Genomic DNA, 13,765 nt, shown 5'->3' with positions numbered 1-13,765 from the left:
CAGCATATGCCATAACCTGGTGAATGCCGTTCAACTCTAGGCCCTGGTTGCTATCTTTGATTTTCCTTATAGCGTATTCCAGCACAAAGTTAAATAATAATGGCGACAACGCATCTCCTTGTTTCAGGCCATTTTTGACGTGGAAGCTCGTGGACAAAAATTTTCCTACCCGGACTTTACTTTGGGATTCACTTAAACATATCTTAATTAATCTAATTAGCTTTCTCGGTATTCCAAGTTCTGTAAGAACGTTGTATAATGTTTCTCTCCTAACCGAGTCGTAAGCCTTTCTAAAATCAATAAATAGTTGATGTACCGGGGTATTGTATTCCCACTTCTTTTCGAGTATTTGGCGAATGGTAAATATTTGGTCGATAGTTGATCGATTTCGTCTAAATCCGCACTGATAATCTCCAATAATTTCATCTGCGTATGGGGTCAATCTTGCTAACAGAATATTTGAAAGGATTTTATAGGATGTTGACAGAAGAGAAATGCCTCGATAATTATTACAGTCAGTTTTGTCGCCTTTCTTGTGAATTGGAACAATGATTGATTCTTTCCACTCTTGTGGCAATTCTTCCTTGTTCCAGATAAGGAGAATGAGTTTGTGTATCTTGTTCCACAATTTTTCGCCTCCAGCTAAAATTAACTCAGCCGGAATTTCATCTACACCCGGAGATTTGTGTTTCTTCAATTTCTTTATAGCGGCTTCCACTTCTATTCGATTGGGTTCTGGAATATACGGTTCTGCGGTGTGTATCTCCTTTTCTCCACGCACATTAGTTTTTGGCTGCGTGTTCAGCAAATCGTCAAAGAAATCTTTCCATCTATTTAAGAATTCTTGAATACACTTCATTCAATTTAGGGTCATCTTATGTACAGTGCACTCATGTTCAAAATGATTGTCGCATATCTATAACTGTCTTCTTGTAAGAATATAATTTGACAATGATGTTGCAGGGTACTTTTAATACTGATACTATGTGTATAATCGGGAAATGCATATTAGTGGTAAATTTCATAGGAAAAGAAGTATAAATATGAAAATTAGAATGAGTAAAACAAAACGTTGCTAAATGAACAATATAGTTTTATTTTCGTTTCATTGTTCTTATTTACTGGTCTTTTGACATGAAATTTGCCACATACATGACATTTGCCGATTATACACATACTAACATTATAAGAAATACCGAGCGAATTCGTTATCAAATTATATTTCTACAACAACATATTTATAGACACGCGACAATAATTTTGGACATGAGTGTACTATGTGTGGGCATATCTATAAATTGGTTTATTAGTGTTTGAGCAATTGATAACCAAACATACAGAATGGTCCAAATATCTCGTCATCCCAGTTGTTACTGACAGGATCAATGAAGGACAAACCAAGGACAGGACGAACTTCTACGCGAAGAGATACATGTGCGAAGGTGCAAGCATCTATGCTACGAACACTTAAGAAGCCACATCTAAAATGGTCTTCCGAGCTGGAAATTCCAAAAACCACAGAATTAAGACACATGACAAAGGGTGTTCAATTTAAATTATTAAAGCCAACATTTGTCAACGAGCTTAGTGATAATGGCATGAACAAAAGATGTGTGACGTGTGGACGGTTGCTTGATATGTTTCATTCAACCTTGCAGCATAGAAATCTTTTCCTCAATGAATGTGCATTTTATAGTGGGCAGATTAGGGATATTTCTGAAGCAAAGAAAATCAGCAATATTACGAAGAATGGAGCACAGCCCTGCATGTGATAATCTAGAAATACTTTATAGTATTCTATTTCTTGGACTGTCCCGTTAACCAGCATCTGTATTTTACCATTTTAAGGAAGTAGTTTGTTCCACAACTCCAGAGGTTGAATTTCGATCTGAATAATTGTAGATTTCAACAAGATGGTGTACCAGATCACTATCAAGGAATACTTGAGTAAAGTTTTTCATTATAGATGGATGGGTCGAGGGTTGCAACAGCTTTTAGCGTCTCTTGACTGGCACCCCAGTCCTTACGTCTTGCAACAGTTTCTTGTGGAATAGTATCAGGGAACGTGTTTTCCAAGAGCGATACCAAACAGCTCAACAGTTGAAGGACACTGTTACAGCAGCTTCTGCTACAATCACGGAGGTAACGCGTGGTAGTATATTACACAGGATATGGCGCCGCATCACCTTATGCCACGCAAATGATGGTGTTCATACAAACCTGGATGTGTTAGTGTCAGTAATAAGAGAACAGTGATCAACTAAATCCGGCACTTGTACCTGATTTTGTGTTGTTCGTACACCTTTCCATAGGTGATGACCAGACATTTGGACGAAACATACGTACCTTGCTCATTAGATTCTTATTACGAGACGTCTCAGGAAAGTAAATATATAACGCATATGCACCGTAATGTTCTTATAAGACATGGCACCACTAACGGTAACATTGATTCTTACTCTGTTCAGTGATGTTCATTTTACAGTACTGTTTGAATGTTCGTAATGGATGAGTCTTTACAGAATCCTGCCAAATGTGAAGTGCGCATTGTGATAGGATTCTGCAGGCAAATATGTAGTGGACCTTATTGTCAAATTGTGGTAGTTTCTGGAACATTATGAATCGTCAGAATTTGACGAAATGGCGTCATGCTTTCGTTAGAGATAGAACTGTATTCACGATGAACAAAGTATCGGAAGGCCGTCTGTGATCTCTTGATTGCCTTGTTACAGGAATTGAGGTACAAGTTCGCGCGAATATGCTTGTGACAATGAAAGAATCGAGTGTCAGGTTTTCGAAGTGTTTACGAAACACGATTCATGAAGTCGAAACCTTAATATTAAGATACTGAAAATTGTTTGTACATTGGGTGCCCAAAATGTTGACGGAGAACACAAAATGAAAAGAATGGATTTGCATTCGACATCCTTACATGCTTCACAGACGAAGGGGATCCGTTTCTTGACACCATTGTGGCGAGAAATGAGAGATGGATCTACTGCTACACATCTTAATTGAAGCAATAGTTATCACAAAGCCATGGCATGATTTGGATATCCCGTTTTTTTAAAAAAAAATAATTTGTAGACCTCTATCTTCCAAAGACCAACTCGCTACTTTCCTTTCAGCTTCTTCTCTATTTGTATTGCATAGTATGTTATCGTCGGCAAACAACTTTCAACAACCCCTATATCTCGTAATACTACGAAAATACTGGCATCCTACTGCGAGCACGATCGGGGATACGCACCGGAGAAATACTTCCAGACAGCGCTCTGAAATTATTACTAGTCGGACGTGGGACGTTGCAAGCCTTGCACAAGGTAATGACATAGGTGCAGGGTTGGCAAAAACCATGGTTTTTATTAAAAAAACCAAATAAACCGGTTTTTTTTTGGTTTAAACCAGGTTTTTTTTGGTTTAAACCAGGTTTTTATGGTTTAAATAATTTGCTCTATATATTCATATCATATATGGACAGAAATAAGTTTGTTTCGCCTTGATGTTACTATGCGACAACCGAGTTATGCTGGAAGGGTTCACATAAGCTTAAAGCGGAATAAAAACCGCTTCTCAAGTTACATCCGAGAGAAATTGTCCTCCATTCGAACTCGGAACCAGGACTAATTGGCCACCAATGCGATACGTCTGCCGACTCACTCACGAAGGAATCCTGATATATATATATATATATATATATATATATATATATATATATATATATATATATATATATATAAAGTTGTACTGATCTTTACATGCTTCTTAATATAACTGTCAAGACTAATTTCAGAAGGACAAAAAGATAAACAGTTGCACAAGTGAAACCATTACACAGAATTACATATGAACAATTTCAAAGTACTACGGAGTACAGAAGAACTAATTTAGTTCAAGTTAGTTAATAACGACTTCTATTGGTCCAAATTAAAGAAATACACCGACTTAATCTGCATAGCAATAAGAAAAGTGAATAAAGATACGAATTATTTGAGTCCACTTTGGCTCAGACTCATTTATACATAAATAGATACCAAAGATAATTATTTCACTAAAGGCCTCTCGTTTGGTCTGTATGACCCCCCCCCCCACCCACACACACACAAAGTACGGCATTTTCGATGTATTTTATCAATAGTAAACATTGAAACGAAACAATATTTAGAATTTTTCTTCGATTGCAATTACATAACAATAATAACTACAAAAAATCGCAAAATAAACATTTATAAACTTATAAAAAAAAGTTGCTTTTGTAGTAATCTTTTTGAGTAATGAATGGGGAATTTAGGTCTGAATATAATACGAATAATATACGGGAGTGAAACGTGATAACCCACAAATGTGTGTTCATCAAGATTTTACATACACTTACACTTTTACGAACATTTTTTTGTTTTTTGGTTTAAACCAGTTGGTTTTTTTGAAAAAAACCAGCTGGTTTAAACCAGCCAACCCTACATAGGTGCCATATTGATTACGTTCCTATTAGAAAAACAACACATTTCCTTAACTAAATCGAGCCTCTTAACACTTTATACCGGCTTTTCGAGAAAAAGACCCTAAGACATGATAAAGGAAATGAATAAAGGAATAAGACATGAAATATAACATGTTTCATTGAAAACTCTCATTTTCATCAAGTTAGCGTTTGACCCATGACTCAGTCCAGCTTTTACCAGATATGTACGTAGGGGATATATGCATTCAAAGCGTTGTAATGAGTACAGTCACCTTTTCTTCGCGCCACTCGTTGGCCGAATGGGAAACGCACGTTGGCCTTCTTTTTAAAGAGTACTGATAATTACTAGCTTTCGTTTTCCTTATAAACTAAGCTGGCGCAAAACCTTAGGGGCGGGCTACCACCTGGCTTTTGAAGGTCTTCGAGGTAAAGTAATGTCAGCACATTGGCTTCTTTTGCCGTTAATGCTAATTTTCTGCTTCTTTTATTCAAATTGCTCTTACTATCCTGACGACACAATGTCAAAACCCTCTGGTGAGTGTGAACGACCACCATCTCTCCTCATGACGTGTGACAGAACTTAGTACCTTTTTACTTATAAAATTTTGTAACTTTTTGTTTGTTTTTGTTTTTTCAGGTCCTCTTCGTAGAAATAAGGCAAAGTATCTTTCAGAAATATCATCGATGCAGCGGTTTACCAAAGAATCTGAAGCTGAAGGCGCGCAAGGGAACGTAATTACAAGGACTGAACTTAATTTACGGAGTGAGAACCGTTTGAAAACGTCAATTAAAATAGGTAATTCAGTTAATCAGAAATCAGCCAAATTATTAGCAAAGTACAATAAAATAGCAGTGAAGAATCGAGGCTTTCCCAGTGGCAAGGGCGAAGTCAGCAACATGTTCTTTATCGGTTATTTATTATTAATATTGTTATTGATTTTTTTTATCGTTATTGCGGGTAAGTTAAAAAAAAAATGACCCGATGTTTAGTTCATCCTTACTACTGGGAACGCCTCTGTTAAACTTGCAGTATAGAATTAGATACTCAAGATCTGGAATTTAATATCGTGGAACGTTAGCTCACGTGGAACGTGGATCTCAATTTTAGCCAATGGTCAGGAAAATACAAATATATAACATGTTTTCCCGGTGGCGGCCGCTCGCATCCCTTCTTGTGCTAGGTAAATACTGAGTGAAGGCTGGAACAATGCTCCACTGAGCGCCTACCCAACACCATACTTCCGATGCGTCCGGGTTTTTAAATAAATTTCGCACCTAATAAATCGAATCTTAATATATTTGATCTTAGCTATACAGCCTTCAAAGAAGATACATACCGTGTCGTACAAATAAGATAGATACACAAGAAAAACTATCATAGGCAACCATCCAAGTAAATTATATAACAAACTGTGAGTTCAAACTATTATAATTAACTATCGCTTCGGTAGCTAACTACCTCTAGAAATTACACATCAATCTTCAACAAGAATAAGGAATATGAACAACAAATGCGACAATTATGCACATTTACAAATATTCTAGCTGTTTAATAGTTATGTATTTAAAATAAAAGCATTTTTTTACGACCGTTTCAATAAATTCATATGAAATTATTTATTTGTAACCTTTGATAACTGTATCTTTCAGCTTGTATCAGTGTGTTAAGCTCCCTTTTTAATTATGATCAACAGTTTTACTACTCACGTGACTCCTGATCATCTGGGTATTATTCCTTTGTATCAGACTTTGGATATGTTATTCCTTTGTATGGGACTTTGGAGATGTTATTCCTTTGTATGAGATGTTATTCCTTTGGAGATGTTAAGAAAGTTCAGAAAGGGCAGCTCTGCAAATTTATGAGAAATATCCCATAAATATATCAACATGCTAGTCGCAAATATCACAAGCGAATTTTGTACGATTTGTCCTCCAAAAGGTAACAGTAATCAGCACTACGCTATCATCACATGAAAAATGATTTTTTTAATAACGAAAATATGAGACTTTACGAACGTTTAATATTCACCTTCATACCGTACGAAGACGCAAACTTTTACTTTTAGCGGACTGTTCCAACTTGAAGAAGAGTGAACGAAGAAATCAGTGTAGGAGAACGAAGAAATCAGTGTAGGAAAATATGGTTTGAAGCCAAAATCCACTAGTCTTACACTGAAATACACAAATAAAAAGTTAGCTCTCGGTATGTGTGGCTTTGAGGCTCCGATAAATAAAGAGAGGTTATAGTGTGGTGGCACTATGCAGTCAAAAGCACGAAGATAGGATTTGAATCAAAAGAATGAGCAGCGAGGTGCGCACATTTGAAAGTTTCATGTAGATTCCAATGCTTATTTCGCGGACCGGTTGCAAGTGCAGTTATAACGCTCTATCGCAAGTGCAGGACCTCTTTAATGAAAGTAAAAAAAAAAAAAAAAAACAGTAAAAGTGGTAGCAAAAGTCATGTCATAATAATAATAATAATAATAATAATAATAATAATAATAATAATAATAATAATAATAATGAAGTGAAAAGAATAAAACAAGTGAATTGAAAGCATGTACAAACTGTACTAAATTAATTTATCTTCAAAAGTTTACTGTACTATCGACATTTTTACATACATACGTAAAAGAGAAAAATATATTTAAACGCCTTGCGTGTTCATACGATCACACTGATGGAAAACTTGATTAAACATACCCCAAATATTTTCAGATGAGTGAAATCTACAGTGTTGCATCTCTAAAATATAACCAAGCACAAAATAATTTGAAAGGATAAAATATAAGAATATCTTGTAATATCTACTGTGAGGATAATGCTGTTTTTACGATATTTTTAGTGAAATGCCAACAACTGTGCCTCCAGATTGTATTGAAGCTGCAATATGGAACTTGTTTTGTTTGAATTGTGTTACCAGAACCTTGTCCTAGTAGGAAATGCATATCATGTAAAGAAACCACTGACACTAAGTTACACAAGACTTGTTTTGATAAGTACTAACTGCTGTGATCATATGATCACGCACGGCGCTAATGGGTTAATGTGACTAATATATCTGATGTTAATATCCCTTTTCTTTCTAAAATAGAACAAAATCTAGGAGTTGGTTTAAGGAAAATCACAGCGTTTTTCGTAAGTTGAGGTTAAATTCATTTGTATTATTTTGAGAGTGAGTCACATGAATAATTTTCCCTTTCCTTTCCTTTCCTTTTTTTTTTTTTTTTTTTTTATTCTGAACTAAAGTATTTTTTTTTCTCAACTATAATATACACTGTGCACTACAATATAGGTTTATGATGCGAAAATACTACCATTCTTAAAGCAGGTTTACATTGTTACATCATTAAAAGTTATTATGTAATCATTGTGTGCATTTCTAAGCTCATACACATACGTTAGGAAGATACTATCTAAAATGTAGTGGTACAGATCTTTCCTGTTTGTTGCGTTATTAAACAGATTCAATGACCTACGAGGGGGGACAAAAAAAAAAAAAAAAAGACTGAAGCGCGCGGCCGTTCCTAGGCGTACTAGAGAGTTCTGCCTGCCGCTAGGTAGGTCTAGCAAAGACCTTCTCAAATCAGTTGCTCAAGCGGTGTCTGCGTAGGAGGTTGATGTTTGATTGTAGTGTTATTTTTCTCAACTGTTCTTGTTTGCCGTCTGCGAGATCGTTATGAGAGATTTAAAGAAACAAACACACTGTTAGAAAATTTTGCTCCTTGTTTGCAACGGAAGCTTACCAAATGCTTTAACAGGTTTTCAAGAAGGAGCGCACACAAGTTTTCTAGTGGTTTGAGCGACTTAAACATGATGAGATCGATGTTGAAGATCATGCTCGTTCTGCGCGCTCTTCATCATCTCAAAACGACGAAAACATTGAAAAAATCCTCCAAAAATCAACAAGGATAATTGTTTCACGATTGATGAAATTTCAGAAGAGACAGGAGTGAATTAAGAGCTCGTGCCAGCTGATTTTCAATGGGGATTTGCAAAAGAGACGCGTTGCCGCTAAGTTTCTTCCTCGCCTGCTCACACAGGATTTATTTATTTATTTATTGGACACCTATTACAGGAAAAGAATATTCCCATTTAAAATAGGCTTACATAATTACAAACTTTATAAATATTGAAACACACAACAAAAAGAAAAATAAAATAAACATGCAATTAACATCACGAACATGAGAAAACACAAGTAAGAGATATATTTGTATTAATTTCTCCAATAAGAAATGCAAATATACAAATACAGGATGTGGACATTTGGGCTCTCACGAGTAGGCTATCGTTCCTTACCCTCCGTATTTGCTAGACCTAGGCCCGTGAGACTTTTATCATTCTCGAGAATGAAAAAAATCTAAAATCGAGGTGTTTTGATGATGTGGAGATTGTGGGGAGCTTAGCAGAGGGCACTGGACGATGTCAAAGTTGAAGAGTTGCAGAGATGCTTCAAACAGTGAGAAAGAAGACTGGGGAATTGCATCGCATCTAATGGAGATTACTTTGAAGGAGATTAAAAGTATTTTGTAAAAAACTTAATAAATTAATTTTTAAAACAAATGTCTGGCTTTTTGGGTCCATCCCTTGTATACTGTGACCTTTTTCCCACAGGTGAAGTCACTCACCTGACAAATCATCATAATAATAATTGAAAAAAAAAAAAAAAAAAAAAAAAAAGAGTACAAGGATTCTGAAATTGAAAATTGAACGGCTAATCTTTTATAAATTTGTTTGTTTATTAAAGAATTCTTCCAAAGATTTGATAGAAAACGGGTGATTTTACAAATCTTCTAAAATCACGAACTGTGTGTGTGTGTCTCATTTAGGCAGTCATCTTTTCTTGAAGATAATTTTGTATATAACATATAATATATGTTTAAAAGTAAGGAAAGAGTTAGTTATTCCACGCAATTGACAACAAAACAAACTAATGTATTTTATACACTTAAAAATCTCATTATACTATATTAGATATACTACTGTATGGCAATCGACTCATTATTTCTGTACCTTAATTTTAGTTTACGAAATAATTAAATCATGTAATAAAATGACTTTTTTTTTTTTAAATCCTGGCAAACTTTAAAATTGATACCCAGTAGAGATAAATATTTTAAGCTGAAATGTTACATTTTATGATCTTGCAACTCATTTGTAGCTATGGTGACTCGCCATATATATATATATATATATATATTTTTTTTTTTTTTCAAACATGAGTTATGTTCCCTTCATTTATATCGAAATGAACACCTATAAGTATTGTCTTGTTACTAGATTTCTAATGGTAATTGTTGCGATTATAATAATTTGTACTTACCAGTTTTTGTGTTAAGATCCTTTAAAATAAATGTATTTAGTTTTCAGAAGATAAGACGTGATTCTCAACGTCCATATTCTGTCTCTTACAGGAGGAAAAACTATGTGGGAGCCGGAAGATACAGAAAAGCTTTTCCAGTATTTCTCCCGTTATCTTGCAGAAGAGAGAGTACCAAGTACGTAAAAATGAAACAATATATTTCAACTTGATTTTAGTTTACCAATATTCTAACTTGTGTTTGTGTACATCCTTTTACATATTGTAATGCAGATACGTAGTATAATAGATGGTATATATATATATATATATATATATATATATATATATATATATATATATATATATATATATATATATATACATATATATACAGTATGACGCTAAATTCGTTGTACAAAAGCAGAGGAGTGATTCCTGATAGTAAAACAAAAAAAAAAAAAAAAGTTTCAATAAACATAGGGCGAAAACCCCATCGTTTACGTGTTATAGGGTGCCAAAAACATGAAAGAATGCATTTTAAAGATTCATAGCTCCAAAACTATGGGACCTACCTTGGTCGGGTCAAGAGTTCACTTAGGAACTAGTATGTGCCCGATCCAAAAACGCGTGTTTCAGAATCCTGAGGTGCTTCCACAACAATTCTTATAAAGGGAGTTTGACTACGGGCCTGTGATATAAAGTACTCTCCAACTAGCTCCATAAAAAATGTTGCGTGAGTACCTTAGGATTCTAAAACATGTATTTTTGGATAGAGCACATACTAGTTCCTAAGTGAAGTCTTGACCCGACTACGATAGGTCCCATAGTTTTGGAGCTATGGACCGTTAAAATTCATTTTTTCATGTTTTCGGCAGCTTGTAACACGTAAACGATGGGGTTTTCGACCTAGGTTTATTGAAATTCTTTTGTTTGGTTTACTCTCAGGAATCACTCCTCTGCTTTTGTACACGAATTTAGCGCCATACTATATATATATATATATGATATTTAATATACCGACTTCAGACCTCTATGAAAGTACACTGTATTTTAATTATTGGTTTCCGTTATGTACGCTATTTGTTGAAATAGAACTGTATAATCGCATTAAGAACCAATGTAAATAGGATTATAAATACTCTGAATCTCAGATCCTTAAGAATTATAATTTATTTGAAGTATCTGACTTGTAGGTCAAGCTTAAATCGATTGAAGTTTTCAGCAGATGTCCAAATTTCTTTGGGAAAGTCCTAAAAACAGTTTCATTAACATTAAAAAATTCTTCAGCTCAGAGCCAAACTCTGCTCCCGCCAAGTAAACTTTGTGGTGGACAAACTCTGTGTGCTTGGGTTTCCTCGGGGTTCTTCCGTTTCCTCGCACTCATCATTCCACCATTTCATTATTTCTCATCATCACCGTCTTCTTTAGCCTGGCCGGCATAACCGTGAGACATAAAACTCAAAATATCATTTCATTTCATTATTTGAGTATCTTGTTTTTTATGCAAATTACCTTGTATATAATACACTTAATTTAAGGATATGTCGTGTATTCCATATATCGTGAGACTCCTTTCTCATTTCTGTGTATGTGCGAAAGTTGCCGTAGTGTGTATATATATATGTATATTCCATGTGTAGACATCGTGAAGCAGTTGGTGAAAGGGGATGGGATAGATAAAACTCTTAACTTGGATATCTTTAATCGAGGATAAATTATAGATCCTTCTCGTGGGGAACATTCAAATTCAGAAGTATTGCAAGTAATGGGGTTTTGTCATTCCACAGTGTCAAGAGTTATGCGAGAATACACGGATGACGGAGAAAGAAAGAGCAGTCCGATAAACAGCAAGGAACAACCAGCCTTGAATGACCCCGACCTTTGGAGAGAGAGCCATATCATACGCAGCCAGTGGCATCAATCCTTAGTAGAAGTAACCATCCAACTGAATGAGAGGTCTAGTTGGACAGTCAATAGAACTGTGCAGTTATACACGATGTGTTCAGGGCTCGCTTCACAGTATAGGCTTCAGAAGCCGACAACTCACGAGAGTACCACTTCTCAATTTGTCATCATGCCCAATGTCTTGGACGGGACACAGAACATCGTGTGTGGACCATCGAAGATTAGAAGAGAATGGTATGTAGTGATGAGCCTCGATTCTGACTGCATCACGCTGATGGTAAGCTACCAATATGACGCCACAGTGTTCAGAGAACTCTGCTCCCATTACATTGAAGTACGTAGAACTGCTGAGCAGTCACTTAACATCCCATTATGCTTTTTTGCCGTCCGGATGGAAATGGAGTATACCAGCAGAACAACATATCCTGATTAGCTACCACCTGGTTCGAGGAGCATTCTTCTTACTTATCTTTGTTGAAATAACCACTTAAAAGCCCTGACTTGAGTTCCATTAAATCCCTCTTTGATACTGGGGATATTTAAGCATATCATCCACTCATTTAGCGGAAATTCTAGAACACGTTTGGCAGACTGTACCTCCAGACCACTTTCTTACACTCGTTGAATCAGTGTTCGTTGTATGACATCCATCGTGAAGGACAATGGAGGACCAACTCTTTACTACACGGTTATAGGTATACTTGATTCAGTGGCACTTAAGCAAGTACATAAATGTAAATGTGCAGGTTTCCTATAAACTGGAAAAGCCAGTGAAAATAATATCAGGGATAGCCAGAAATAGATATTATATATATATATATAGTCAAAGCTTCTAAAGAGGAGGCCTGTTAAAACTTCCAATAAAGTAACAAGTGCTCCATTTTGCAGTGCAAAGTATTTTTTGCAAGAATATAGTTATTCAGGGCCAACCCTTCTATAGAGATCAATGACTTTGGAAAATTGTTGAAACTGATAGATAGAGCGAGCGGGCCGAGAGGTTCGGGGTCGATACCGGCGCCTCAGCCATGTATTTTTACCACCCTAAAATTAAGTCATTGAACAGAATAAGTGAGTAATAATAATAATAATAATAATAATAATAATAATAATAATAATAATAATAATAATAATAAATTTTAAATTATATGGTTTCTTATTTGAGGAAGGATAGCAGTTTGTAAATATGTAAGTGCTTGTGCCAAAAATTAATCACCTTGTATTTTCTTCGATGCCTACTTTTTCGATCCATTCACTATTGCTTTGGCTTTCTAATGTTTATTTTAATTTTAAATTCATCGTAACTTTTCCTCAAGTCTCCCTATATCTTATTAATTTTCTCTCAGATTCCGTAACAACCTCCATACCATCTGCAACACGCGGACACCTAATCTTTCTATCTCATACCGAAATATCGTCTTTATTATGCAACCCCCTCTTACTTATCTCTTCTAGATAGATTTTAAATACTTAAGTGAGAGGCAGTATATGGAAAATCAGAAATAACACATAGGAATGGGACTTCCAGTCTTCTATTATGCGTTTGAGACTTAAAGGACAATATTTTTTATAATATAATTACTGAAGTTTATAGATAACTATTTTTCACGTGGCTTTGAGGAAAATTAAACAATGTAATCTTTAACAAGTAAAAAAGGAAGCGAACACACTATTCGATTGAGTTTTATTCATAAAGATCATCGAATAAATTATGATGAAAGCATGGCCATAAATAAATGATGATTCAAACAACCAATATTATATAGTCTTATTAGGTTTACATGGTGGCTTATTGGTCGATGTTGGGGTCGGGTCCCTGGTTCAATTCCCGTCAAATAAATTTGTGGAGGATAACATAGTGAGTTTTCTCAGTACTGCTATTTCCTTACCTATTCATATTCCACCAATTCTTCCATCATCATTCACTTGTCTTAATCATGCGTCTCCTTTAACCTAAAGGGCATAATCACCGGAAGTTAAACTGAAAATATACGTAGTTATATCATAAATACTGTCACAAAGTTTAGAGTGGCGCTGTAGGCATCCGGAGTGATACAGTGCTGCCATTGTGTATAAAGCGGAAGATGCATGTAGTG

At 35.3% G+C, this 13,765-nt stretch overlaps 1 protein-coding gene across 3 annotated transcripts in view; it reads left to right on the top strand.

Annotated features, from left to right (window-relative positions):
* The window catches only part of LOC145686671 (uncharacterized), a 188,349-nt gene that overhangs the window by 126,166 nt on the left and 48,418 nt on the right, over window positions 1-13,765 (top strand). For all 3 annotated transcript variants that reach the window (XM_081760181.1, XM_081760183.1, XM_081760182.1), the window contains exons 15-16: window positions 5,100-5,258; window positions 9,880-9,963. In XM_081760181.1, coding sequence (XP_081616307.1) covers window positions 5,100-5,258; window positions 9,880-9,963 — 243 coding nt within the window. The remainder of the gene's footprint in view (window positions 1-5,099; window positions 5,259-9,879; window positions 9,964-13,765) is intronic.

Source organism: Thermobia domestica, chromosome 5 (genome assembly GCF_964235325.1).
Source record: "Thermobia domestica chromosome 5, izTheDome1.hap1.1, whole genome shotgun sequence".
Taxonomy (NCBI): Eukaryota; Metazoa; Arthropoda; class Insecta; order Zygentoma; family Lepismatidae; genus Thermobia; species Thermobia domestica.
This window is presented reverse-complemented; position numbering and strand designations above follow the sequence as displayed.